The sequence below is a fragment of the Alexandromys fortis genome, unplaced genomic scaffold (genome assembly GCF_014885135.2).
Source record: "Alexandromys fortis isolate MF-2015 unplaced genomic scaffold, M_Fortis_MF-2015_v1.1 scaffold_242, whole genome shotgun sequence".
Classification (NCBI taxonomy): Eukaryota; Metazoa; Chordata; class Mammalia; order Rodentia; family Cricetidae; genus Alexandromys; species Alexandromys fortis.
Genome location: NW_026068123.1, coordinates 908795 through 932416, shown reverse-complemented (window position 1 = coordinate 932416; position 23622 = coordinate 908795). Strand labels below are relative to the sequence as shown.

Below are 23622 nucleotides of genomic sequence, written 5' to 3'. Positions count from 1 at the left end.
GGGCAAGTGCAGGGTGGGGCGGGGCTTGCTCTATGACCACGCCCACCCGTATCCGGGTGCCCCGGGCCGCCAAGATGGCGCTGGCTATAGAAACTCGGGTACCCGCAGCGGCCGGAGCCGGGCCCGGGAGCCCCACACAGGGTACCGATTAGCGCTGTTCTAGCCACGGGGCTGCGCTCGAGCGTTCGCAGTTCCCCTGACCTCGGGGGACACCTACGTCCTTCCTCCCCGGCGCGTCCATGAACTCCGTGTCGCCGGCCGCGGCGCAGTACCGCAGCCGCAGCGGGAGCCCGGAGGACGCGCGCCGGCCCGAGGGTCGCCGGTCGAGGGGACAAACCCGGATCCCGGATCCCAACAGCCTGGGACCTTCGGGGTCGGGCGGGGCAGCTCTAGGCTCATCTGGAACCGACCCCGCCGAGCCTGACGAGGTGGACAAGTTCAAAGCCAAGTTCCTGACAGCCTGGAATAACGTCAAGTATGGTTAGGAGGGGGGTGCAGAGGTGGGTGTCAGAGAGTCAGCGAAGCAAACCGAACCTTATCCCTGGCTTGCGGATGGCCCCACCCTGGTGGAGTCACTTGCAGGTCCTCCTCCCTACACACTCGCGGACCGGACAGGTAGGTTAGGAATCCTTTTCAAGCCCCGCCCTTTGCTCCTGTTTGACCTTGGCCAGATTTCCTTGCTTTCTGGCGGGCTGTTTGCTCCCCTCCTAAAATAGGTGCTGTAGTAAGAACAGAGCTAGCAGGTGGTGTGGTTGACACCTGTAGTCCCAACACTAGGAAGGCTGAGGCAGGAGGATTACCAAGAGTTTTAGGCTACTCTGGGCTACATAATGAGTTCCAGGCTGACTTGAGCTCCTCATAAGACTCTGCCTTTAAAAAATTGGGAAATGGGGACTAGAGAGATGGTTCAGAGATAAAGAGCCTTAACTGCTCTTCTGTATGACTTGGTTCAATTACCAGCACCCACATGGCAGTTCACAACTGTCTGTAACCTCAGTTCCAGGGATTCAACACCCTCACACAGACAAACATGCAGGCAAAACACCAAAGCACATTAAAAAAAAAAAAATCAGAAAAAGACCAGTGAGATGCCTCAGTGTTAAATGCATTTGCCACCAAACCTGAGGACTTCAGGACTGTCCTGGTGGAGCCAACTCTAGCAAATTAGCTATCCTCCAGGTCCAACGTGTGGCACTTGTCCACACACATACACAGGCTCACATACAAAAAATATAATGTACTTTGCATATTTTACAACAAAAATCAACTGTTCAAATAGAATGGCCCTGATTCCCTGAGTTAGTGGTGGACCCTTATGAGGGTGTAACCAAGTCCCACCTGTGTCTTAGACAGGCGTGGCATGAATTTTGCACAGCTGCTCCAAGATTCTCAGCTAGCACCAGGTTGATTCTTGAGTGCTTTAAGTTGCTGGGAGCTGCTTTGTGTCTCCCCAGGTTGGGCAGTTAAAAGCCGGACCAGCTTCAGCAAGATCTCTACTGTTCACCTCTGTGGGCGACGCTACCATTTCGAGGGAGAGGGTGAGATGTCCAACCTGGGGCGAGGGTTGAGGGGGGTCTCTCATGGGGTTCTCCTTGGTCGACAAGCTGACTAGTTGACTCTCATAGGTGACATCCAGCGGTTTCAAAGAGACTTTGTATCTCGACTATGGCTTACATATCGCCGGGACTTCCCACCCTTATCTGGGGGCAGCCTGACCTCAGACTGTGGCTGGGGATGTATGTTACGAAGTGGTCAGATGATGCTGGCCCAGGGCTTGCTCTTGCATTTTCTGCCTAGAGGTGAGTTGTTTGTGTGTGTGTATGTATGTATGTGTGTCAGTAAAGTAAGACTTCAGTTGGGCATGAAGCAAGTCCCTAGAGACAGCAGTGCAAGCTCAGTTCCCTGGACTACATGAAAATCTTTCTCAAAAAATTAAGAAGCATGTGCTACCACACCTTTAGCCCAGCACTTGAGGTGGAGGAAGGCAGGTCTCTGGGAGTTTAAAGCCAGCCTGGTCTACAGAGAGTTTTCCAGGGCATCCAAGGCTACATAGAGAAACCCTGTCTCAAAAAAAAAAACTAATTAGGAATTGGAAGATGGCTCAGCTGTAAGATTATTTACTGTTCTTCCAGAGAACTTGGGTTTGATTCCCAGCACCCACATGGCAGCTCATACCCCTAGGGAACTGCAGTTTCTGGGTCTGGCACCCCCTTCTGGTGTTGAGTACCAGGCTGTCGCAGAGCTCTGAAATACTTGGAAGCAAAACACCCTTGTACAAAAGCTAAAAGAAATAAAATTTTATTTTAAAAAATTAGTTTTGTGTGTGTTTGAAAATGTTAGGTCAGTTTGGAACTTTCCTGAGTGCTAGGATTACATGTCAAATAAGAGGGAATAGGAAGGTTGTCCCTCCCCCACTACATGTTTTAACTACAAACTTCATCTCTTCTGCAGACTGGAGGTGGGTGGAGGGCACAGGAGTAGCTTCTTCTGAGATGCCAGGGCCTGCCTCTCCCAGCCGCTACCAAGGGCCTGGTCGTCGTGTGCCCCCACGGTGGACCCAGGGTACACTGGAGATGGAGCAGGATCGTTGGCACCGGCGGATTGTGTCCTGGTTTGCCGACCATCCCCAGGCCCCCTTTGGGCTACATCGGCTAGTGGAACATGGGCAGAGCTCTGGCAAGAAGGCAGGAGACTGGTACGGGCCCTCTGTGGTGGCACACATCCTCAGGTAAGATCCTTTGCAGGGCAGATGGGGCTGCTGGTTACCCCAGGGACTCAAGCCTGTCTGCTTTCCTGCCCTCAGGAAAGCTGTGGAGAGTTGCTCGGAGGTCACCCACCTGGCGGTGTACGTCTCTCAGGACTGCACAGGTGAGGCTGGGAGCAAGCTTCTAACTGGAGCCAGTGCTATCCCAGGCCCTCATTCCTCAGGGTCTAATGTAAGTTCTGGAGTGAGGGCATTTGGATATAGATTCTAGGTACAATCCGTGGAGGTGTAGTCAGGGTTCCCTCTCCTGCAGAACTAGAAAGTCAGATGAGGGCTTCAGGACGAGAAATTCTCTTCACCCTTCTTCATGCCAACCTCACTTAAAAAACAAACTACGTTTATTTATTTGTGTGTTTGGGGTGGGCCTGTGTCATGGTGCATATAACATGGTAGGGGAGTGGGTATTCTCCTGTGTGTTCTAGAGATCACACCTGGGGCATTATGCTTGGCATCAGGGCCTTTACCTGCTTGACCGTCCCATGAGCCCGGGTCACTCTTAACTAAAAACTATTCTGATGTGTCTGAAGTCTGGGCTCCTTGAGCTCATCAGGTGTCAGGGTTTAGTGACTCAGTGATCCAAAAAACTACTGGGTTGGCAAGATGGCTTAGTGCGTGAAGGCATGGCAAAGCCTGGCAGCTAGAGTCTAACCCTGCACATGAGTTTTCTAACGTCCAGTTGTGTGCTGTGTAATGTACATCCCTTCATGGTCACATACAGACACACAGTAATGCATTTTTTTTTTTACAAAAGGCCCAGATAGGTAAAGGCTCATTTGGCAAAGGTTTTTGCTGCTGAGCCTGAGGAAGTGGCTTGGATTCCTGAACCCCTGTGGTTGAAGGAAGAGAACTGACACATACAAATGAATTAATAAAAAAAGTGCTCACAGCAGATTGACCGGATGTTAGCTGTTGTTTTCTTCCAGGTCAGCTGACTATATATAGCTTTGCATGTGTTTAGCTAGGGTCTCATAGCCCAACCTAGCCTCAAAGTCATATGTAAGAATTAAGAGAATAGCCTTGACTTCCAGACCTTCTGCCTGTAGAAGATTGCAGTTTAAAAGGAGCCTTTTGGGCCAGGAGTGGTGGCATACACCTTTAATCCTAATATTTGAGGCAGAGGCAGGCAGATCTTTGTGAGTTCTGGGCCAGCCTGGTCTCCATGAGTTCCAGGACAGCCAGAGCTACATAGCAAGACCCTGTCTTAAAAAACAAAACAAACACAACCAAAAACCGTTGCACTCCTTTAGAGGCCAGCCTGGTCTACAGAGTGAGTTCCAGAACAGCCAGAGCTGTTACACAGAGAAACCCTGTCTCAAAACAAAACCAAGGCGTGTGCACACGCACTTTTGTGTGGAGTAAGGAAACAGCTCAGTTGCAAAGAACTGAAGAACTGAGTTCCATCACCAGAGTCTAGGCATTGTAGCAGGTGCAGACTGGGTGATCCCTGAGGCTCTCAGCATCCAGCCTCAGGCCAGTCAGAGACTTTGTCTCAAAAACCAAGGTGGGGTGGTCCTGAGGAACAAGACTGAAGGTTGCCTTCTGACCTCAAGAGTCCACACATAGGCATAGACATCCATACCCACGTGAATATCCAGCCACACATGAGGGGCTGGGTGGGGCTGGGAATGTGATTTAATGGTAAAGGGTTTATGTACACTGACACACAAAGCTCTGAAATTGATCCCCAACACCCCAGGTTTAAAGTGAGGCATGCTGGTACGTCTCAGAATCCCTGCATTACTAGGATTATGGCTCAGCTGGTAGAGCAATTCCCTGGCATGCATAAAGCCTTGAGTTCCATATTGAACACTGTATAAGCCCAGTTTGGTGGCACACACCTATAATCTCAGCACTTGAGGCAGGATGGTCAGGCCTCAGTCATTCTGGCTACCTAGAGTTCTAGGTCCGTCTGGGACACATGAACTCCTCAGGTCCTCGTTCTTTTTCTTAACGCCTGGAGGCTCCAGGATTATCTGGAACTTGGTGCACTAGGAATACAGGAATACTTTCTTTGCTGATGAGCATTCTTTGCTCACCTAGGGTTGCAACTCTGGTGTGCTCCTGGGGCTTGAAGGCTGGGTAGAAAAGTGATCTGCTGACATGTCCCTATCCCCACAGTGTACAAGGCAGATGTGGCACGCCTGGTGTCGTGGCCAGACCCCACAGCCGAGTGGAAGTCTGTAGTTATCCTGGTGCCTGTACGACTGGGTGGTGAGACCCTTAACCCCGTGTATGTGCCCTGTGTGAAGGTAGGTGTCTCCTGGTGTGCACCTCTGCCTAGGGGCTCCACACTTAACAGTCGGGGTCAACCATGGGTGTCATTCTTTGGACCTGTCTGTTGTGTGTGTCTATGTAAATTTATGTGGTGTGTATATGCAGAAGTGAGAGAAGACACAGGGTTTCTACTCTGTCACTCTGCTTTTTTTTTGTGACAGGGTCTCTCACTAGCCTTGGAGCTGGGGTAGCAACCAGCAGTCCCCATTTCTGCCCCGACAGTACCAGGTTACAGGCATGTGTGGGTGTACCTTGGTTTTTACATAGGAACTGATGTTTTGAACTCATGCCCTTGTTTGTCAGCAAGTGCTTTTATCCTTTGAGCCATCTCCCCACCCCACCTTGTTTTATGAGACAATTACATGCACATTCTACCATACTTTTTGATAGAGGTTCTGGGGACCAAATGCAGGTCATGAAATAGCTGCAGCTGATTCATTTACTATCCTGGGGGCTGGGATTCAAACCCAGTGAAATGAGCCAAATTCTGAGTGTGTTGTATAGAGTGAACATTCTGTTTGAGAACAAGCTGGAATGTTCTGGAAGATTAGGGAAGGAGCTCAAGGTGGAGCTCTGTGCCAGGTTGCACACTCACACTTAAGTTTAATCCCCAGCAAATAAATATATTTTCTTATTAAAAACAGACCTGTCTTCCCGAATCCAAGCACTTGAGAGGCTGAGGCAGGAGGAACTAGACTCAAAGGCCAAACTCAGTTACTTAGCAAGTTCAAGGGCAGCCTAAGCTGTGAGGGAGGCCCTATCAACAAAAGTTTGGCACTTGAGCCAGGTAGTTGTGGTATACACTTTTAATTCCAGCTTTCGGGAGACATAGGCAGGAGGATCTCTCTAAGTTCAGGACAGCCAGGGCTACAGAGAAACTCTGTCTTGAAAAACAAAACAAAAAAGGTTGGCATTTCAATGTGGACTTTAAAGGGCCTAGGTGGTTCCAGTGGAGCCAGAGGAAAGCCCCTCCTTGGCCTTCTAGAAATTAGCTGAGGAGCTAGAGAAGTCTCTCAGGGAAAGGGGACAGCATGACAGGCTCAACCAGAAAGCCCCTGGCATGTTTGCACTCAGGACAACCAAGTTCCTTCTGTAAGATGAAGGCACCATTTCATCTGTCACCTTCACCCCTCTGCACTGTTCATTCCCAGCTACACTGACCAGTGTGGTGTTTGCACATTCTTTTGTTTTTTTCAAGACAGGGTTTCTCTGTAGCTTTGGAGCTTGTCCTGGAGCTAGCTCTTGTAGTCCAGGCTGGCCTCAAACTCAGAGATCCACCTGCCTCTGCCTCCTGAGTGCTGGGATTAAAGGTGTGTACCATCATTGCCGGGCTTGCACAACATTCTTTCTCAAAGGCCTTCACTCTTCTGCCTTCACAGGAGACTCCCCATACACAAACCCAGCCCTGCTAGCTCTTTGCTGACAAGTCTCTCCATGAAAAGTGCTGGCTGTGTAGTGGGTCTGGAGAGCTGTATCAGAGCACTTTTTTAGCATTTGCAAGGCCAGGCTTTCCTCCCAGCACCAAAGTAATTCAGTAAAACTTGGTGTGGTGTCCTGTCATACTCCTATAGGCCTGGAGGCTGAGATAAGAAAATCTAGTGCTGAAGGCCAGTCTGGGCTCCATAGGGAGACCGACTCAAAATCTGTCCTCTTCCTACACTCCTGGTACTATAGTTAGTATTAGGGAGGTAGTGGATGCAAGGAAGATCAGAAGTTTAAGGCAAGCCTTGGCTATAACGAGTCTATCAAAAAAAAAAGTGCTGGGCAGTGGTGGTACACACTTTTAATCGCAGCACTTGGAAGGTAGAGTTGGAAGGTAGAGGCGGGTGGATCTCTGTGAGTTCAAGGCCAGCCTGGCCTACAAAGTGAGGTCCTATTTTAGAAAAAACCAAAACAAAAAACAAGGTAAAAAGTGGTTAGAGGGCTGGAGAGATGGCTCAGTGGTTAAGAGCACTCGCTGCTCTTCCAGAGGTCCTGAGTTCAATTCCCAGCAACCACATGGTGGCTCACAACCATCTGTAATGAGATCTGGTGCCCTCTTCTGGCGTATGGGCATACATGGAGACAGAATGTTGTATACATAATAAATAAATAAATCTTTTAAAAAAAAAGTGGCTGCCGGGCAATGGTGGAGCACGCCTTTAATCCCAGCACTTGGGAGGCAGAGGCAGGCAGATCTCTGAGTTCGAGACCAGCCTGGTCTACAGAGCTAGTTCCACGACAGGCTCCAAAGCCACAGAGAAACCCTGTCTCTCAAAACAAAAAAAAAAAAAAAAAAAAAAAAAAGTGGTTAGAGTAGTGGTTCTCATTCCCTTTGGGGGTTGTCACGGAGTCACCTAAGACCATCAGAAAATGCAGATATCTACATCATAATAATAATTATTCATGCCAGGCAGTGGTGGCGCACGCCTTTAATCCCAGCACTTGGGAGGCAAAGGCAGGCAGATCTCTCTGAATTCGAGGCTATCCTGGTCTACAAGAGCTAGTTCCAAGACAGGCTCCAAAGCTATAGAGAAACCCTGTCTCGAAAAACCATTAATAATAATAATTCATAAGAATAGCAAACTTACAGTTATGAAGTAGCAATGAAAATAATTCTATGGCTGGGGAGCATGAGGGATTGTATTAAAGGGTCACAGCATTAGGAAGGTTGCGAACCACTGGGTTAGAGATGGTTCAGTGGTGAGGAGGGAACATTGCTCGTGGAAAGGATCAGGTTTGATTCACAGCACACGTAATCTAACACCCTCTTTTCACACACTGCACTAAGGTGCATAACCAACGCACAGATAAGACACATATACGGCCCATATACGGCCCACCAGCACTTGGCAGGTAGATATCTGCGTTTGAAGCCAGCCTGCTCTACACAGCGGGTTCCAGGATAGTGAGGACTACATAGTGAAACCCTTAGAAAAACAAAAGTTAAAAACCTCTTAAGGTACGTAGCCCTTCCCATAGTCTTCACATCTGGCAGCTAAGTTTCTGTTCTAGAATGTCAGTGCCGGCAGGCTAGTTTGTTTAGCATGGTGGCTGCTCAGTGAGTCCCCTGGCTTTGTAGCTGCCAGCTATCTTGTCTCTTACAGGAGCTTCTACGGTCAGAACTCTGCCTGGGCATCATGGGGGGCAAGCCCCGGCATTCACTGTACTTCATTGGCTACCAGGGTAAGCCATGGTACCTTTCCGGGGTCACAGCCTTCTGCCTTCCTCTTCCCACCCCAGTTTACATTTGCCCCTCCCAACCCCCCACAGATGACTTTCTGCTCTACTTGGATCCCCACTACTGCCAGCCTACTGTGGACGTCAGCCAGGCTGACTTTCCCCTGGAGGTGAGCTGGTGGCTTTGGGTGGGAGCTGCAGGCACAGTCACAAAATTGGGGTACCTCAAATCTCTCCCATCTGCCCAGTCCTTTCACTGCACCTCACCTCGCAAGATGGCCTTTGCCAAGATGGACCCCAGCTGCACCGTCGGGTTCTACGCTGGGAACAGGAAGGAGTTTGAGACTCTCTGCTCGGAGCTGATGAGGGTAAGCTATAATTGTGGGGCTGTCTTAGCAGTGGAGTCCCTGCCTACCATGTGCTGACAAACATGGGTCTGGGACAGTAGCACATTGTCTGTGCTTGACATCGAGGTAGACTTCTTCAATCAAACTTCTTTTGTCCACCACCAGGAAGCTCAGCCCAGAATAGGAGAGCAAAATGAAGGGTGCCTGAAAAGCTTGGGTCACTGCTGGGGTAGGGGGGAGGGTACCTGGGTGCTCACCACTAGTTCCAGGGCAGCTGTTCACAGGCTGAGCAGTTGGTTGTGCACTGTTCAGTTGCTGCAGCTGATTCTGGATGACCCTGAACTGAGACCACTCTCTTTCATCCTTCTGCAGATCCTCAGCTCCTCCTCAGCCACAGAGCGATACCCCATGTTCACTGTGGCTGAGGGCCACGCTCAGGACCACAGCCTGGATGCCCTCTGCACCCAGCTCTCACAGCCCACATTGCGGCTGCCTTGCACAGGACGCCTCCTGAAGGCCAAACGGCCCAGCTCTGAGGACTTTGTGTTTTTATAGTGGGAAGGGATGGGGAAAGATGCCAGACTATTTATTTTTTTATTTATGTCATGTCAGGTATGGGATCTGGAACTCCGATGGCAGTGCTGGATTCCCTGTCCTCATGTCCCCCATCCTCCCAAACACAGCTGAGACCTGTCTAGGCCCCCAGGTTGGGGCTGTGCCCTTTAGCTGCTCCCAAGCCCCCTTAGGAGCCAGGGATGGAGAGTGGGCTCCAGGGCACTCACTCAGGGCCTGATTCAAGTTCTGTAGCCTGCACTGGATCACTGTACTCACTGGTCCCAAAGCCCCTGTCCTGGAGAACCGACTGACTGCTGGGTGGAGGCTGATAAAAATACAGACTTGAACATGCTGGGGTTGCTTGACTTTTCAGGCTGACTTGTACACAGCTCCTACAGCCTGTTTTACACTGACAAGAGACAGCAGCATCCTTGCCTGCAGCCAGATTTAGACAGGTTTGGAGGTGTATAGCCAACAACTTGGTTGTGGAGGTAACCTGTGGCTCTCACGGGTGGCTCTGCTGTTTCCTCCTTTGGCGACCCAACTGGCGGAAGTGCAGCCTTTTGGGGTTGAGACCAAAGGCCTGCAATCTCTGTCGGCTGAACTTGTGACCTCCAAGTGTCACCGTGGGGCCCAATAGCCTGGCCTTCTTGTTTTTCTGCCTCTGGGAAGCTGGCTTCTCTGGGCTGGCTGTATGTGCCAACTCCTTGGCTACCTGGCTCTCAGACTGGAGCCTCTTCCCACAGGTTCCATCAGGCATGGGTAGCTGTTCCTGTGGGTTGGCCTTGCCCCGTGACTTCCCTGTGGCTTCTGTGGGCATGTCTGTCCTAAAGGAGAAAAAGTCAAAGTTCAGGTCAGCTTGCTGTTCAAAACAGGCAACGATCCCCCACATTTTCATTGTTTGAGGCGGGTCTCGTATAAGCCAGGCTAGCCTCAAACTTTGCATGGTGAAAGATGCCCATTAACTTCTGATCCTGCTTTGTTTTGGGGGGGAGGGGTTGAGGTGTTGAGTCCGTCTCACTAATATAGATAGCTCTGGCTGTCCCAGAGCTCACTACTGTAGACCACACCACTGGCCTTGAACTCAGATCCTTCTGGTTTATACAGTGCTGGGATAGAGCCCGGGGCTTTCTACTGTCAGGTAACCCTGCTCCAGCCCATAGTCTCACTATGGACCCCGATGGCCTCAGCTTCCTGAGACAACTGTCATAAATATGACAGCTACAAATTAGCTGGACTAGCTGAAGCCATTTATGTTAGTCAGCTCCTGTAACTTAAGTACAGTAAGAGTGTGTCCCAACTGAGTCTAGTAAGGAACGACAGTCATCCTTACAACAGCTAACAAGCCTGTAAGGTGCTTCTAAGAATTACTCTGTTCAGGCTTTGGATGAAACTCGGGACTTGAATCATGCTAAACAGTCTCACCAGATGTGGTAGCATACACCTCCAATCCTAGCCTTGTGAGGCAGAGGGAGACCATCCTGGTCTACATAGGGAACGCCAAAGACAGCCAGGACTATTCAGGCCCAGTCTTTAATGAAATAAGCACAGTCTTCACCCCATAATGACAAGCTTTAGCTGTGGAGTCGGGCTTGCTTCAAACTCATAAACCCTGCCTTTGCCTCCCTAGTGCTAGGACTACAGGTGTGTACCACATGTCCAGGTCCACTGATCCTTACTCTGAGTATGTCATGCATGAGCTCAGTCTTTGAGCCATAAAGTGACCTTACTGAGAGGAACAGTAACTGGTCTAAAGATGCCACAGCTGGGTGTCAGCTGGCCCTGCTGCTACCATCCTCCCCAGGCCCGTGCTTACTCTTCCTGGCACAGTGATTTGAAGATCTGTCTCTTCTTCCACAAGTTCTGGGCCTTCTGGCTGTACGCCCGCTTCTCCTGCATCTCTTCTTGCTCTGACCTGTGGGTCAGGGGTGTTCCAGAAGCTGTTCAGACTGGCGGGCTCCCCCATCCCCATCCCCTGCTGTCACCTGTACATGCAGGTCTTCTTTAGGGAACACCAGCGGTTCAGTTCCTTGTCATCAGCTGCAAGGATCTGCATGAGGAAGAAGGTGTCTGCTGTGTGGTTCTGGGGTGTGCCTCAAGCCTCAGTCACTCAGAGTTGGGGACAACTGAGTTTAGTATTTCCTGTTTTTGAGGCAGGGTCTCATGTAGCTCAAGCTGGCCTTGGATTTCCTGATTCTCCTGCTTGTACCACCATGCCGGCTCTTTTTTTGAAAGTCACTGCACAGCTCAGGCTAGCTTGTAATTCACCGTAGTACCCTACCCACACCACCCTCTCTAATGCTGGCCTACATTAGCACTATTTAATTCTTCTTAGTTGAAGTCCAGACCTTGCCTCTCCACAGTGAATATTCACCTCCCCATTCTCTGGGCTTCTCTACTTTCCCTGCCAGCCCTGGTTCTAACCTCCTCGGTGCTGAGCCCAAAGTCACAGGGCACCACAGTGCGGTACTTGAAGCGACAAGGCATGTCTTCGATGATGTCCTCATAGTCCAGCCGGTAGTATTCATCCAGGTACTCCTCAAAGGTCTTGTCCCCTGCTCAGGAGATACAGCCAGGGTGTTGCATGTTCAAGGCCCTGGGAGCCATGCTCCCATGCTGCCCATCATGCCTTGTACCTTACCAGGGTCAAACGTGGGTTTCTGCTGCCCCACTGCAGCTGCAAAGGGAGACTTGCGCTTCTTCTTGCCTGTGGAGGGGGCCTCACGAAGCTTCTTCCGAGGTTGTCTGGGGTCATAGTCAGCGTCCATCTGTCAGGAAGCGCTGGTCAAATCAGGCCAGTTCTAAACACCCTCTGTACACTCACTGTCCTTAAGGTCTCACAGCCCATGCGGGCCTCAAACATGCTGTGCAGCCAAGCCTTGAGCTCCATCTCATGGAAATAATCTGCTCTGCCAACTGCACCCTACTTGGACCTCAGATCAGTGGTACTTACATTAAAGTCAGGGTCCTCACAGTGCAGCCCCTGCTGACTCCAGCCTCCGTCTTGTTCAGGTCCGCCCCATGTGTCCCAGTTCCAGTCATCTGGTTCCACAGAAGGCAAAGTAAGGACAGCACATAGGTTACATACCTGAGCCTTGGTCCCCTAGCTTTGTAAGGACACGCACCTTCGAGGCCTTCTTCTTCCTCAAACTGTGGCTTCTCTTCCTCCGCCGTGCCATAGAAGGCATCTCCAAAGCATTTCTGCAAGGAAAAGCCAGGCCTAAGACAGCAGAATCCACACACTTGCAGCTCAGCTTCTCCATGCCAATGGTAGCATAGCTCACCAGTCTACTGTTTGGTTTTAGGAGACAGGGTTTCATGTAGGCCAGGCTGGCCTAAACTCACTACGTAGTAGAGGCTAGCCTTGACACTGTGATCCACTTGCCCCATCTCCTGAGTGCAGGGATTACAAGTATATTATGGTAATTTTTTGCTTTTAATGAGACAGTCTTTTAACCCAGGCTGGTGATCCTTCTGTTTCAGATTCCTAAGTGCTAGGATTATAAACTCATGCCCAACTTGTGGGGCTCTTGAGCCTTCCAAGACCTTGCTCCCTGAAAAGGTCTCCTGTGTGCTGGAACCCTCCACATGGCCACCTGTTGTCTAGGTTGCATTTCACACAACTATACTGTGTTCTAGCTCTGCAGGACTCAACCCTGTCATCTGTGCCCATCACCTGTGACCTAGTCATTAGTCAGGACACAGTTGAGCTGTCATCATCCAAGATCCTACCTACACTAGATCTGGTACACACCTATACTTCGCACTAAGGCCGAGCCCAGGAGATAAGTAGCAGGCTAGCCTAGGCTACAGAATGGTAGGCATGGTGGCACACACCTACAACCCTGAGTACCCGAGAAGCAGGAACAGGAGGTGGTAAGATGGAGGTCAGCCTGGATACGTAGTGAGATTCTTTTCTCAAAACAACAGAAGACATCCTGATAACATGTCCATGACTCAAACTCCTATCCTCCTTGCACGACGTCAGACTGACAGAACTGTGACCATTTTCTGTATCTAGTGTACTGTCTGGAGCGCTCCTGATAGCCAACAGGTAGTGGCTGAGTTATAGCCTCCCAGCCCCACAGTCACTAAGAAAACAACTGACTGCATGTGCCATGTGCTAACCTGGGTCATTCATTAGTTTGGGTGGGTTTTTTCCCCACACCTCAATTGTTTTGGCACTTGGGGTTAGAACCCAAAGCTAGGGAGGGAGTTGCTCTACCATAATCATGCCCCAGACCCTCACTGGGAGACTGTAGGCAGGTTTCTACCACTGAACCATGCCCCTCCCTTCACATGCCAACCCCTCTCCAGATTTTATTTAGCCAGTCCACTATGTATCCCAGGCAGGCCTTGAAGTCATGCAGGAGCCCTGTGTGTAGCCCACCATTCCTCTCGGGCCAGCCCTTCCAGTCCTTTCCTTGGTCCAAGGCAGTGCTCCAGTAGGCCTACCTTAAAGCAAGGGAAAGGTCCTGAGAGGTCAAGTCATTTCTTGAGAGCACATAGCCAGGAGGTGACCTCTGGTCCCACGAACAAGTTCCCGAGCAGTCATACCTGCATGAGCTGGTCATGCTGGGCAGGGTCAAAGTCATCCTCCAGGTCCTGCTCCTCAAGGCCCAGTGTCTCATTGCCAGTGACCTGCCGCAGCTTCTCCAGCTTGGCCAGAATCTCCTTCCTCTTTAGGTTCTTTAACTGTTTTAGCTCCTCCTGCTTCCTGGCCTTCTCCTGTGGGACAAAGAAGCTCAGCATTCCTGAGAGGCAGAACCTTGCAGACGGGGCCTCCCAATACAAGCAGTTTCCCATTTTCTTTGAGACAGACTCTCAGGTAGCTCAGGCTGACCTTGAACTAAGGATACTCCTGCTTCCAGGTCCTGAGCTCTGAGAAGACAGGCATTGTCTGCTATGCCTGGTTCCTGCAGGGATCCTTTCAGTGCTTAGGCGAAAGCCAATGCTTTGCGCACACTAGTGTTCTAGCCACTGAGTAGCTGAAGATGGCATAGAACTCTTTCTGTAGACCAGGCTGGCCTTGAGCTTGTGGTGCCCTGCCTCTGCCTCCCAGTACTGGCAATACAGGTGACTAGCACCATGCCAGCTTAGTTTTACTATTTATTTTATTATTATTTTGACATAGCCCATCATGACCTAAAACTCAAGAGATTCTCCTGCTTCTGCCTCCTGAGTGTTGGGATTAAAGGTATGCACCACTATCTTCTTTTTCTTCTGTAACTTTGTTCCCCAGGTTGGCCTTGAACTCTCGACTTAGCTGGGGCAGGCCCAAAATTTTCAGTATCTGTGCCTTGGCTCTGGAGGGCTGGGAATCTTTGGCACGCACTGCCATAACTAGCCACACTCACCCTCTTCTTCCGCTCCCTAGTCTCTTCCCTCTTCTCCTTCCTGCGCTCATCCTTGCGACGCACAGATGATGCAATGCTACGTGGGTACGTCTTGACCTGTGGGCAGGAGAGGAGCCCAGAGGGACTTCAGAGATCATATGGGGCTGAAGCTCCAGACCCTTGGGCAGCCATGTCCTCCCTGACCCAGGCCTTGGCACACACCGAGGCTGAGTCAGGCTCCTCAAAGCGGAAGTTGTACTTGTGTTCAAAGTCTTCCTGCTTCTTCAGGAATAGCTCCCCTTCATCCGAGGAGTCGTCTACTGCCAGCTGGACTGGGGGTCCAGGAACCCTGAAGGACATGATGGAGTTATAAGGCTCAGGAACACCAAAGATCCCGGGTCAGACACCAGCTTGTTTTATCCCCACAAGAACTCTACAATGAATGAGCTGGTCAGCTGGTTCAGCAGGTGTGTGCTGACGCCCTAGAGCCTGAGTTCCTTCTGATGGGACCACATGGTAGAAGGAGGGAACTGACTCCCACGAGTGAAGCCCCACCCCTGCAAACACATAAACGTAATGAAGAAATTAGAAATAATAATTAAAAAAAAAAAAAGCCAGGCAGTTGGTGGTGCACAACTTTAACCCCAGCAGTTGGGAGGCAGATACAGGCTGATCTCTGTGAGTTTGAGGCTAGCCTGATCTACAGATCGAGCTCCAGAATAGCCAGGGCTACACAGAGAAACCTCTCAAAAAAACAAACCAAAAAAATAAAACCCAAGCTCAGTGCCCGTTGTTGCCTGGCCTGGATGCCGGAGAGTAACTGAGGAACATGCTGGGAAGAGGAGGTGGCTGCTCACCCGTCCTCCGTTTCTTCTTCTTCTTCTTCCTCCTCCTCCTCCTCCTCCTCTTCGTATCGTTTGTTGAGAATATAATCCCTCAGGAATTGTTCCCCCTCATCCAGTCCTGGGCTGTTCCAGTATTCCTTGAGGTGTGTCTATGGGCAGAGAGGGTGTAACAAGCTCAGTACCTTGGGGAGGGACGTCAAGAATTGTAATTTCATAGTTGACCTAGAGCAGATAGAATAGCACCATTCTGTGCCTTTTCCCGTTTTGGGATCAGGTCTCGCTGTGTAGCCCAGGCTGATTTTGCACTAACTGCAATCCTGTCTTAGCCTCTTGAGCACTGAGATTACAGATGTGGACAACCACACCTGGCCTGTGTTTGCCTCATTTTATTCACTGAGAAACTGAAGCACAGAAATTGTTCATGTTTATCTTCAATGAATGTGCCTTTGTTTTTGGTGCTGGGGACAGAACCCAGGGGCTTGTGCATGCTAGGTAGGCACTACCCTCGAGCCACGACCAGCTGCTCACTGGAGGGCTCAGGTAAGATGCTCTACCACTGAGCCACACCCCAGTCCCTCAAGTGTCCTTGGGTACCTGGAAGTGGAGGGTGAGACAAAGTTGTACCAGGTAATTCGGCCCCGGGGACCACATCTGAGGACTCACCAGTTCTTTCAAGGTCTCAGAGCTGTGGATCTCCTTTTGGCCCTTTAGCCACTCAACGTAGTCTACTTCCTCCTGGGCCTGTGGAAAGCCAGCAGTGAGCTCCTCACGAGTCCAGCTGCCCCGTCTCCAGTTCAGGTGTCCCAGCAGATCCCAGGCACTAACCTTTTCTTCCCTACTCTTAGTGTGTTTCCGCAGCAAACCAGAGCCACCTTCCCCAGCACTGTCCTCATCACTGCTGTCCTCCACGAAAGCTCGGAAGCTACACACGCCATGGAAGAGACTTCAGCACTGGTGCACGACCAGCCCTTAGCTCTGAGACGCTCAGGGACACTGTGGGTGTATGCTGCTGGTACTGCAGCAGCTGTCCTATCCCCACTTAGTTCTTGCGCCCGTTGCCACCAACCCCAACCCAAGCTCACCTTTCCTTCAGTTGCTTTTGTTCTTCTACGTAGCTCTTCGAGGATGTTTCCTGCAGAAGAGGAATTGATGTGGGTCTCAAGCCAGCTATGAGCCCTCAAGCCCCTGGCCAGCCGTTTTTCTACCCACCTTGAGCCTCTGGTCAAAAGTCTCCCCATCAGAGTTGTCCTCTTCAACATACTTGCTGTGCAAAGAACCATACAAAGTTTAGCATGCAGTGCTCAGGCACAGGAGCTCAACAATGTCTTGACTTCACAAATGCTTTACTAGGCACTGATGTCTATTTAGTATCTCCTTTTCCCAAAGAAATCTTTTATAAGTATTTATAAAAGTGTATGTATGTAATGTGCGTGTGTGCGTGTGTATGTGTAGGTACATTGCATGTACATGGCTGCAGAGGCTGTGTCAAAAACAATAGAAAAAAATAGAGAGCCATAAAGGACAAAAGTAGTCTTGACTGGCCTAGAACTCACTATGTAGACCACAGTAGCCTAGAGCTGACAGTCCCCTGCCTCTACTTCCAGAGCGCTGTGATTGAAGGGCTGTGCCACCACACCAAGCCCTCCTCCACTGTTACTCTGAGACAGCCTTTCTCATTGCTCATTGCTGCAGTGAGGCTTGCTCCACCAAGCTCCTGCAATCCATAGGGGTGACAAGTACATGCTTGGCCATGCCCAACATTTAACATGGCTCTAGCTTTAATGGTAAGTGTTCTAACCCAGGGTCATTTAGTCTACCCCACCCTTGCTCCCAAGGCAGGGTTTTAGCACGTAGTTTTACCTGGTCTGTAACTGGCTACCTGACTAGTCTGACCTCAAACTTATGGCAACTCTCCTACTCCTGTCTCTTGAGTGCTGGGGTTAGAGGTATGTGTTCCACAGACTGGCTAGAACTCTTTAGTTATAAATGCATTTTTACTTCACAATATTTTCCTTTTCTTTTCTTTCCTCTTTATGTATACAATATTCTGTCTACATGTATGCCAGCAGGCCAGAAGAGGGCACCAGATCTCATTACAGATGGTTGTGAGCCACCATGTGGTTGCCGGGAATTGAACTCAGGACCTTTGGAAGAGCAGGCAATGCTCTTAACCACTGAGCCATCTCTCCAGCCCCACCCCTTTTTTTTTTTTTTGGATTTTTTCAAAACAGGGATTCTCTATAGTTTTTGGTGCCTGTCCTGGAACTAGCTCTTGTAGACCAGGCTGGCCTCAAACTCACAAAGATCCGCCTGCCTCTGCCTCCCAAGTGGTGGGATTAAAGACATGCGCCACCACCGCCCAGCCCCTTGTATTTTTTAAATTATTTATTCTTCTTATTTTTTTTTTTAATGTACATTGGTGCTTTGCCTGCATGTATGTCTGTGCGAGGGTGTCAGATCTTGGAGTTACAGACGGTTGTTAGTTGCCATGTGGGTGCTGGGAATCGAACCCAGGTCCTCTGGAGAAGCAGTCAGTCAGTGCTCTTTACAGCTGAGCACCGACCCTGTGTTTTTTAATATTACTTATGTATATGTGCATATGTTTATATGCTACATGTGTGTGGATGCCTGTACAGGTAAGAAGAGGGTGTTAGATCCCCCGGAGCTGGAACTACAGACAAGTGGTAGCTGCCTGATTTGGATGCTGGGAATTGAACTTGTGTCCTCTGGAATAACAGCAAACACTCCTCACTCCCCTCACCTCAAAGGATCACTCTCTGTAGCTCTGGCTGTCCTAGAACTCGCTCTACAGACCAGGCTAACCTCAAACTCAAGAGATCCACCTGCCTCTGCCTCCTAAGTGCTGGAATTAAAGGTGTGCACCAACACTTTCTGGAACAAAAAGCACTCGTAATTGCTGGGTCATCTCTCCAATTTTGAAAAACATTAAAAATGTTTCTCCTTTCTTTCATCATGTGTGTGTGTGTGTGTATCTGGTGGGGTTGTGCATGGAAGTGCAGTACTTGACAAGGACAAAAGTAGAGGGTCCCTTAGTGCTGGAGTCACAGGCGGTTGTGATCTGCTTGGCCTGAGGATTAGGAAGCGAATCCTGGTCTTCTTGAAAAAAAGACCTTCTCTTAGCTGGGAGGTGGTGGCACACGCCTTTAATCCCAGCACTCGGGAGGCAGAGGCAGGAGGATCTCTGTGAGTTCGAAGCTAGCCTGGTCTACAAGAGCTAGTTCTAAGACAGGCTCCAAAGCTACAGAGAAACCCTGTCTCAAAACAAAAGACCATCTCTCTAGCCTAAGATAAAAATTTTAATTTAAATTTATTTATTGTGTGTTTAATGTGTGTATGTATGCAGGCCACATGTGCATGTGGGGGTCAGTTCAGGAACTGAAGCACCATTACCTGCTAATCCTCCCACAGGCCACCACACAGTGGAGGCTGGCCCAGACTCTCCATCTTCCTACTTTCTTTTTGTTGTTGTTGTTTTCGTGTGTGTGTGTGTGTGTGTGTGTGTGTGTGTGTGTGTGTTAAAGACAAGGTTTCTCTCTCTGTATTTCTCTGGCTATCCTGGAATTCACTATGGAGACCAGGATGGCCTCAAACTCAACAGATCCATCTGCCTCTGCCTCACAAGTGCTGGGATTAAAGGCGTGCAGCACCACAGCCTGACTCTAAGTTTTTATTTATTTTTTACTTTTTTATTCCACATGCATTGGTGTTTTACCTACATGTATGTCTATGTGAGGATGTTGGGTCCCCTGGAACTGGAGTTAGAAACAGCTGGAGCTGCCATATGGGTGCTGGGAACTGAACCTGGATCCTCTGGAAGATAGTTCAGTACTCTTAACCACTGAGCCAGCTCTTGAGCCCCCTCCATCTTCCTACTTTTATCTCTTGAGTTCTTAGAGTTGAGCATCTCCATGTTTGGCCTCAATCTTCAGTGATTTCTAATTGCAATGGGTTTAGCAGTACACAGCCCTACATATATATTCTCAGTGGCCCTACTGTCTCTGTCCCCATGCGGTGAGGAACTGCTCTGAGCTCCTGGTGGGAGGGGCCTAAGACTGAGGGCAGAACACTGAGGTTCTGCTCCAAGGGATTCCCCTTACTATGTAGTCTTGGGCTTTTCTTCTCTCTTTTTTGCAGACAGGCTCTCACTAGGTAGCCCTGGCTGGTCTAGTATGAAGACCAGGCTAATATCAAACTAGCAGAGATCAGTCTGCCTCTGCCTCCCAAGCTATGCAAGCCAGAGGACCTGAATTTGAGAACTGGGACCCACCCATATAAAGGCAGGAGAGAATGGATACCAGAGCTGTCCTCTGAGCTCTACATACATACTGTGGCATGAGCACATGGGCCCAGTCACTCTTCTCCCTACAATAATAATAAATAGAGCTGGAAAGATGGCTCAGCAGGTGAAGGCTTTTGTTTGTTTGTTTGTTTTTTAAGAGATTTATTATTATGTATATAACATTCTGTCTCCAAGTATGCCTGCATGCCAGAACAGGGAACCAGATCTCATTATAGATGGTTGTGAGCCACCATGTGGTTGCTAGGAATTGAACTCAGGATATCTGAAAGAGCAGTCAATGAGTGTTCTTAACCTCTGAGACATCTCTCCAGCCCTGTTTGTTTGTTTTTTTGAGACAGAATATCACTGTGTAGTCCTAGCTGTCCTAGAACTCACTCTGTAGAACAGGTTAGCCTCAAACTGATGGAAATCCACCTGCCTCTGCATCCTGAGTGCTGGAATTAAAGGCGTGCACCATCACTGCCCAGCTCAGGTAAAGGCTTTTAATGCCAAGCCTGCAGACTTGAGATTTGATCACTGGCACCCACATGGTGGAAGTGGAGAACAGACTCCAGAATTTATCCAACTTGAACATGTACTATGGAAAATAAATAAATTCAGAATGTTAAATTGGGGGCTGGAGGCATGGTTCAGAAGCTAAGAGTACTAGCTGCTTTTCCAGAGGTCCTGATTCAACTCGCAGCACCCACATGGTGGCTCACAACTCTCTATACCTCTGATTCCAGGGGATCTGGCATCCTCACACAGGCATAAATTTAGGCAAAACACCAATGCACATAAAGTAAGAAGAAAATTAAAAAGAATGATGAATAAGTAAAATTAAGAATGTTAAAAAGATCAGATATAGTGGCACATGCCTTTAATCCCAGAACTCAGGAGGAAGGAACAGATGGATCCCTGAGTTCGAGGCCAGCCTGGTCTACAGAGTGAGTTCCAGGACAGCCAAGGATACACAGAGAAACCCTGTCACAAAACAAAAAAAAAAAAAAAATACCACAACCAACAACAAAAACCCACCACCAGCAAAACCACCCCAAAACACTTCATGGTCCCCAGAGAGCTGGCTGCTAACAGGTGGGCAGAGGGACTCCTTACCCCTCCTTCTCTAAGATGACCTTCCTCTCATAGTCCTTCAGGTACATGGGCTCGACTTTCTTCTGCTTGCCCGAGGCTGCTGGCTCCTCCTCACTCTCTGAAGACGAGGTTTCGGCTGTGGGCCAGTGAAAAGATACCTGTAGTTGCCCTAACTGCCCTCTTCCCCAGGCGGAGAATCCCATGGGCAGGGCTGGGAGCAGACGTGAGTTCTGAATCCCTGCCAGTCACTTCCAATTGTAAAATCGTAAACCATCCTAATTCTACCCTTTGTTTTTCCAGGGACAGAGTATAATGTAGCCCAGGCTAGACTAAAACTCACTATGTACAAAAGAAAAAAAAACAATAAACCAAACAAAATCTTTAGGTGCAGATATAGCTAAATTGATAATGTTTGCCTATCAAGTCCGAGGCTCTTTGTTCAGTTTCAGTTATGTGGCACACATCTATTCAGTATTCTAGTATTCAGGAGCGTGGAGGCAGGGGGATCAGAAGTTCATTCACATTCTTGGCTACATAATAAGTTAGAAGCTAGTCTAAGTTACATGAGAAATGATCCTTTTTTTTTGTTGTTGTTGGTTTTTGTTTTTTGAGACAGGGTTTCTCTGTAGTTTTGGAGATGTCCTAGAACTCACTTTGTAGACCAGACTGGCCTCGAACTTACGGAGATCAGCCTGCCTCTGCCACCCGAGTACTGGGATTAAAGGCATGAACCACCACTGCCCGGCTTGAGAAATGACCTCAATAAATAAATAAATAAGCAAGCAAGCATTTCTGGCCTGGTATTTTAGACTTATAAATTCATAGAGATAGCTTTCTTAAGTGCACGTGGATGCCAGAGGTCACCTTGCCCGTGACATTCCTCAAATGCATCCACTCACTTTGCTTTGTTTGGACTTTTCAAACAGGGTTTCTCTGTATAACCTGGCTGTCCTGTACTCACTCTGTGTAGACCAGGCTGACCTCAAAATCAGAGACCCGCCTGCCTCTGCCTCCCCAGCGATGGGATTATGGCCTATTCACCGCCACTGTGGTGTCTGCCACTTCACTCAGGATGGGAAACAATTGAATTCCATCAACATTGTGGTACTTAGAGAAGCAGCCCCCTCCATACCTGTCCTCTGATAGAAGGTAGCATCTTTCTGGTAAATTCGGGGGTCCTTTTTCTTCAGCAAGGATAGGGTCCTGTAAAAGTCTCTCTCCTGCTGGGGGTCAAATTCCTAGAGCAGGAAAAGGAGTGGAGCTGACGTCAGAAGGAAGGCTGGCACAGCGTGAGTAGGGGCTGGTGAGGAGGACAGATACAGCAGGGACCCGTGGGGGAGGAAGAGGAGTCGGATGAAGAGAGGCAGGTATGACGCTGGGCGCATGTGGGCAGAAAGAGAGCGGGACAAGGAGGTCTGTCCTGAAAAGGACAGGCTGGGCAACAGAGCAGGTGCGTTGGGAGTGCTCTTGGGTGGATCACTAGAAGGCCACGGTTAAAGCTGCTGTGGACAGACAGGGCTGCTCCATGGGGAATGGGAAGAGTGCTCCCTAGGGGACAGAAGGGTTGGACCACTAATCAAGATGTGGGGTCAATCTGTGATGATGGAGGATAAAGTGATAAGACATAGCACAGGAGATGTGACAATCCCTAGGGATGGGTAAGGCACTGGCTGTCACTTAAGGGATGGGGGAAGTGTCTTGGAACTGCCTTGGGACTCTACTGAGTTAGGGGAAGCTACTCCTGCAAATTGATGGGTGGCCTGGATTCAAGTAGTGAGGATTTGGTGTCTTCTAGGCATGGGGCGGGTGCTGCTGGTAACTCAAGGAACTAGTGGTCCTAACGTTCCCATAGCCCCTATGTGATTAAGGTAAGGGGCTCTGTCCTTTTGGGGAAGCAGGGAGGATTTGGTAATTCCCTAGGTACAGGGAGAACGCTGCTTGTTTCTCAAGGGACTGGGATGCAGGTCTTGGGATGTGCCCGTGTGACCCTATGAGCTTAGGGCCAGACTCCCTCTGTGTATCTAAGTAGGAGTGCTGTGCGAGGCTTGAGGCTTGAAGCCAAGTAAGGAAAGCAGGAAGATTTAGTGACTACTAGGAAGGGACTATCTGTCACTCAAGGGGTTAGGATATAGCACCCCAGCGAGAGCTCAGTGGGTGGGAGGTTTGAGCTCTCTTCCAGAAAGAAGGGTGATTCCTGGGCTGGGGGGAAATGCCTGTCACTCAAAGGATGGAGGCGGGTCTTGAACGCTCCCAGACAACCCAGCCGGGTCAGGGAAAGCCCCAAGTACATCTAGGTAAGATGGGAAGCCTGGTGGCAGAACCTTACCACATGCTCGTCGCTGGAGTCAGACTCGGAGCTGGAGTCGCCGCCGCCGTCCGGATCCCCATAGCGATCCTTCACTGTGGGGTACACACGGGTTCCCCACAGCCACCATCACCTGATGCACCCTCCCCCAGGGCCCCACATCCCGGCCTGCGCAGGCGCCCCTCACTCACGCCGCTGCAGTTCCTCACGCTCCCGGTAACGGCTGTAGCGTGCGGCAAAAGCTGCGTTCACCCTCAGGGACGCAGAGCCGTGTGGTTCCGGCATGGCGGCTGTGCGGCCTAGTGCGCACGCGCGCAACCCTCCCCTCCCCCGTGCGACCTCTTCTAGGCACGCCCGCTGAGAACGTCTCTTAAAGGAGCAGGTCCCCGACCGACGCACCTGGCTCCACCCCCGACCCTTCCGGGATCCTGTTGGCCTTTGCTTTGCAGGCCACACCCACGGGCCAAGCCTCTGCGGGGAAAAGCCACAAGCCACCGCCCACCCTCCTCCACCCTGCCGGCTCCCGGCACCCAGCTGACATCTGGGGCCCCCTTTCTCCACTCGCGGTTTCCTGCCTCCCTTCCGTTCCGACAGCACCCGACAGCTGCCCCACCCAGCTCAGTTACCCTGACGCCCTGGGAA

At 50.0% G+C, this 23622-nt stretch overlaps 2 protein-coding genes across 3 annotated transcripts; one reads left to right on the top strand and one right to left on the bottom strand.

Moving 5' to 3' along the window:
• The first annotated feature begins 43 nt into the window (after positions 1-43).
• Atg4d (autophagy related 4D cysteine peptidase) lies at positions 44-9451 on the top strand. 2 transcript variants are annotated; one of them, XM_050125498.1, is made up of 10 exons: positions 44-480; positions 1455-1538; positions 1626-1799; positions 2452-2728; positions 2804-2868; positions 4883-5013; positions 8125-8203; positions 8291-8367; positions 8446-8565; positions 8917-9451. In XM_050125498.1, the coding sequence occupies exons 1-10, from the start codon at positions 240-242 to the stop codon at positions 9097-9099; spliced, it is 1431 nt and encodes a 476-aa protein (XP_049981455.1). In that variant the 5' UTR covers positions 44-239; the 3' UTR covers positions 9100-9451. The 2 variants fall into 2 exon arrangements, with proteins under 2 accessions (XP_049981455.1, XP_049981452.1); XM_050125495.1 differs by having other exon boundaries at positions 8291-8565.
• Positions 9125-23307, bottom strand: Kri1 (KRI1 homolog). Its single transcript, XM_050125494.1, has 19 exons — positions 23172-23307; positions 23002-23075; positions 21808-21913; positions 20697-20811; positions 16490-16544; positions 16363-16412; positions 16106-16202; positions 15944-16021; positions 15293-15429; positions 14658-14784; positions 14457-14552; positions 13657-13827; positions 12225-12300; positions 12053-12141; positions 11741-11867; positions 11524-11654; positions 11085-11149; positions 10916-11014; positions 9125-9926 (listed from the first exon to the last, which is right to left on the bottom strand). Exons 1-19 carry the CDS (start codon positions 23263-23265, stop codon positions 9605-9607), a joined length of 2109 nt encoding a protein of 702 aa, XP_049981451.1. The 5' UTR covers positions 23266-23307; the 3' UTR covers positions 9125-9604.
• Between the last annotated feature and the right edge of the window lie 315 nt (positions 23308-23622).